The sequence below is a fragment of the Camelina sativa genome, chromosome 9 (genome assembly GCF_000633955.1).
Source record: "Camelina sativa cultivar DH55 chromosome 9, Cs, whole genome shotgun sequence".
NCBI classification, from domain to species: Eukaryota; Viridiplantae; Streptophyta; class Magnoliopsida; order Brassicales; family Brassicaceae; genus Camelina; species Camelina sativa.
In genome coordinates, this window is record NC_025693.1 from 16824451 (window position 1) to 16827058 (window position 2608).

The following is a 2608-nucleotide window of genomic DNA, read 5'->3' on the forward strand; positions in this document are numbered from 1 at the left end:
AAAAAAAAAAAAAAAAAAAAAAACCTGGTGGCACCGAGGCCGATGTTGTGGGGAAAGATGGTGGCTCCATAGACGTTGTTGTTGCCGTGGACGGCGTCAATGCCATAGATGATCGGGATACCCAAACGCGTAGCCAACGCTGCGTTTTGGTAGCCGTCGATCATATCAGCCCAATCCGACGTCAAGGCGTCCTCGAACGGCCAACTCCCTCCACCGTTTAGTACACTACCTGTAACCCCCAAAAAAGTTTTGGAACTTGGGAAACTAAAAAGTTTTGGTCGTTGACTTGACCAAAACAGAGAAAAAAAAAAAACAAACCAATGGAGTGTGGATTGTTTCGTATATACCGATGAAGTAATCTGTAATGACGGGATGAGTAGTGACGACACGTTCGATCTGAGTCATCTGGCCGATCTTTTCCGGTAGAGTCATACGAGAGAGAAGGTCCATTACACGCGCCTCCACTGGCGCGTCTGGATTCTTGTAAACGCATGTTTCGTTGCTTCCTTCCATACTAATTTTTTTTTGCTTCTTCCTTTTTTGTTTTGTTTTGTTTTGTTCTGTTTAGCCTTCTGTTACAAGTTTTTGCAAACTTAACCTTTATATGTATATTGCAAAGGTTTAGGATATGTGGCGTGATTCACACAAAATGTTACCGTAGCCGACTAGATAAAGAATAAAGAAGTAATGATGTGAATCTTTCTCCAGTTTTATATTTTTTTTTTATGTTTTTTTTTCAATTATTAAGGGAAAGCTTAAATCCTAAATTTTGAATAATGATCAAGTCAATCTAGCATAAATCACAACCTAAATAGAGAATTAAAATAAGAATCCAAGTAGTCATCATCTAATCATTTGAACATCCTAATTCCTAATCTAGTCTAATTCATGTTTCAGCAAAAAGTATACTCATTAACATGATGTGAATTGATGAAGATTTCAGTTCAAAATGTAAATACAATATTTAGTCTTGATCTTAGTTAGACGGAGGAAAACTTAGGTAAAAACTGTCAAAAGATTGTTTAAATACATAATAAGTTTGGATTGGGACCCAAGTTTAATCTGCGTTGGATCTAATGAAAATGGCTCGCAATGACTTGTTGCTTGACGGTTTGGATTGACAGCGGTCAACCATTTTCTCATGTTTATAAACGGTGGTTGACTGTTTTGGTCATGTTACTGGTTATTGGTTAAACGTGCTTGTGATCCTCGTCAAGTTGTAGTCTTATAAATTGTTTTATGAGCAACTTTGGTAGATAACCATGAGTTTAAAAAGAATAGAGAAAATAGCCTTGTGTCAGAATTTATTGATAAATAAGGTTTTGTGGAGTGGAAGAAATACTAAAATATCCCTACGTTATTTTGTTTTTACAAAATGGAACACTTATCACTTACGAGATCTGATATTATATGATTCTAAAAAATCACATGATATATTGATATAATAGTGTAAGATTATTAAAATTCATGTGATTCTGTGATATAACATGATATATGGACAAAATATCTATGTTGTTGTGTAGAATTGTTAAAACTCATGTGATTATGTGAAATAACATAATATATGGACAAAAACATCATGTGATTTTATTTCATAGCATGAAATTTTATACGTGTTTTGAATATCAGATCTAATTTTAAATGTTACGTCGGTGAGTGGCGGAGAATTCCCGACGAGAGGAGAAAACAGAGAATAGACTGTGATGAAAGAAGGATAGATTTCCAAAGAGAAAGAAAGATAAAATTGGTGGTAAAGAGATCTGATGAAAGAGAGATAAGAGAAAAAGAAAAAGAAAAAAAAAGATTAGATCTAAGGGTGATAGCGAGAAGATAAAAAATTAAGAGGAATTGAAGAGATTATGAATATGGTAGTGGTGGTGGCTGGACACTGGCATAAGAGAGATAGATATGGAGGAGAGAAGATGACAGAAAGAAAGAGAAAAAGGAGAGAAAGAAAGAGAAAAAAGGAAGAAGGAAGAAGGAGAGCTTCCTAATTTTAAGTTGCATGGTCGACAGAACTACATGGGTCATAGTTATTTTATGAATTAATTCCAAAAGTATAGTCATCTAGTATATATACTCTTGTTTTATCTATGCAACTTCTCAACACCTAAAAATGAAATAAATAGGAAGAAGACAATAAAAAGACAGTTTACACACTTTGACAACTAAATGCAAAAAATCACCAAAAATGACAAGCACCCCATAAATTATGCATATATGCATTTAGGATTTAATATTTGCCTCACACAAACAACCCCTTTAACCTTTAAGGAAAAAAAAACTAAGCGTTAATAATCCCACCAAAAGTACTCCTATGATCCTATACCCAACCGCATGAATCCATATATCTTGATCCTATTTTCTTCTTTTTTTTTTTTTTTTTTTTTAACAGCTTTTTGAATTTATGATGGTGTGTTGCGTTTAAGTGCGCTCTAGTGGCTGTTTACCGAACCTTTTTTACTAAAAGTATCTCTCACACTGTTTAAAGTCATTGTCTTTATAAGTGTTTCTGTTCTTGATTTGTGCAGAAAGGAAAGAGAGAAGAGTGTGGAAAGCATTTTTTGTTAACTAGACTCTGAAGAGAGCTCTTTTGGTTGTAAATTAC

At 34.1% G+C, this 2608-nt stretch overlaps 1 protein-coding gene across 1 annotated transcript in view; it reads right to left on the bottom strand.

Moving 5' to 3' along the window:
• Positions 1-579, bottom strand: part of LOC104711172 (beta-glucosidase BoGH3B-like) — a 3121-nt gene extending 2542 nt beyond the window's left edge. Inside the window, exons 1-2 of the mRNA XM_010427857.1 lie at positions 348-579; positions 25-229 (exon numbers count right to left, since the gene is read on the bottom strand). Of these exons, the coding sequence (XP_010426159.1) occupies positions 25-229; positions 348-513 (371 nt within the window). The 5' untranslated portion in view covers positions 514-579. The remainder of the gene's footprint in view (positions 1-24; positions 230-347) is intronic.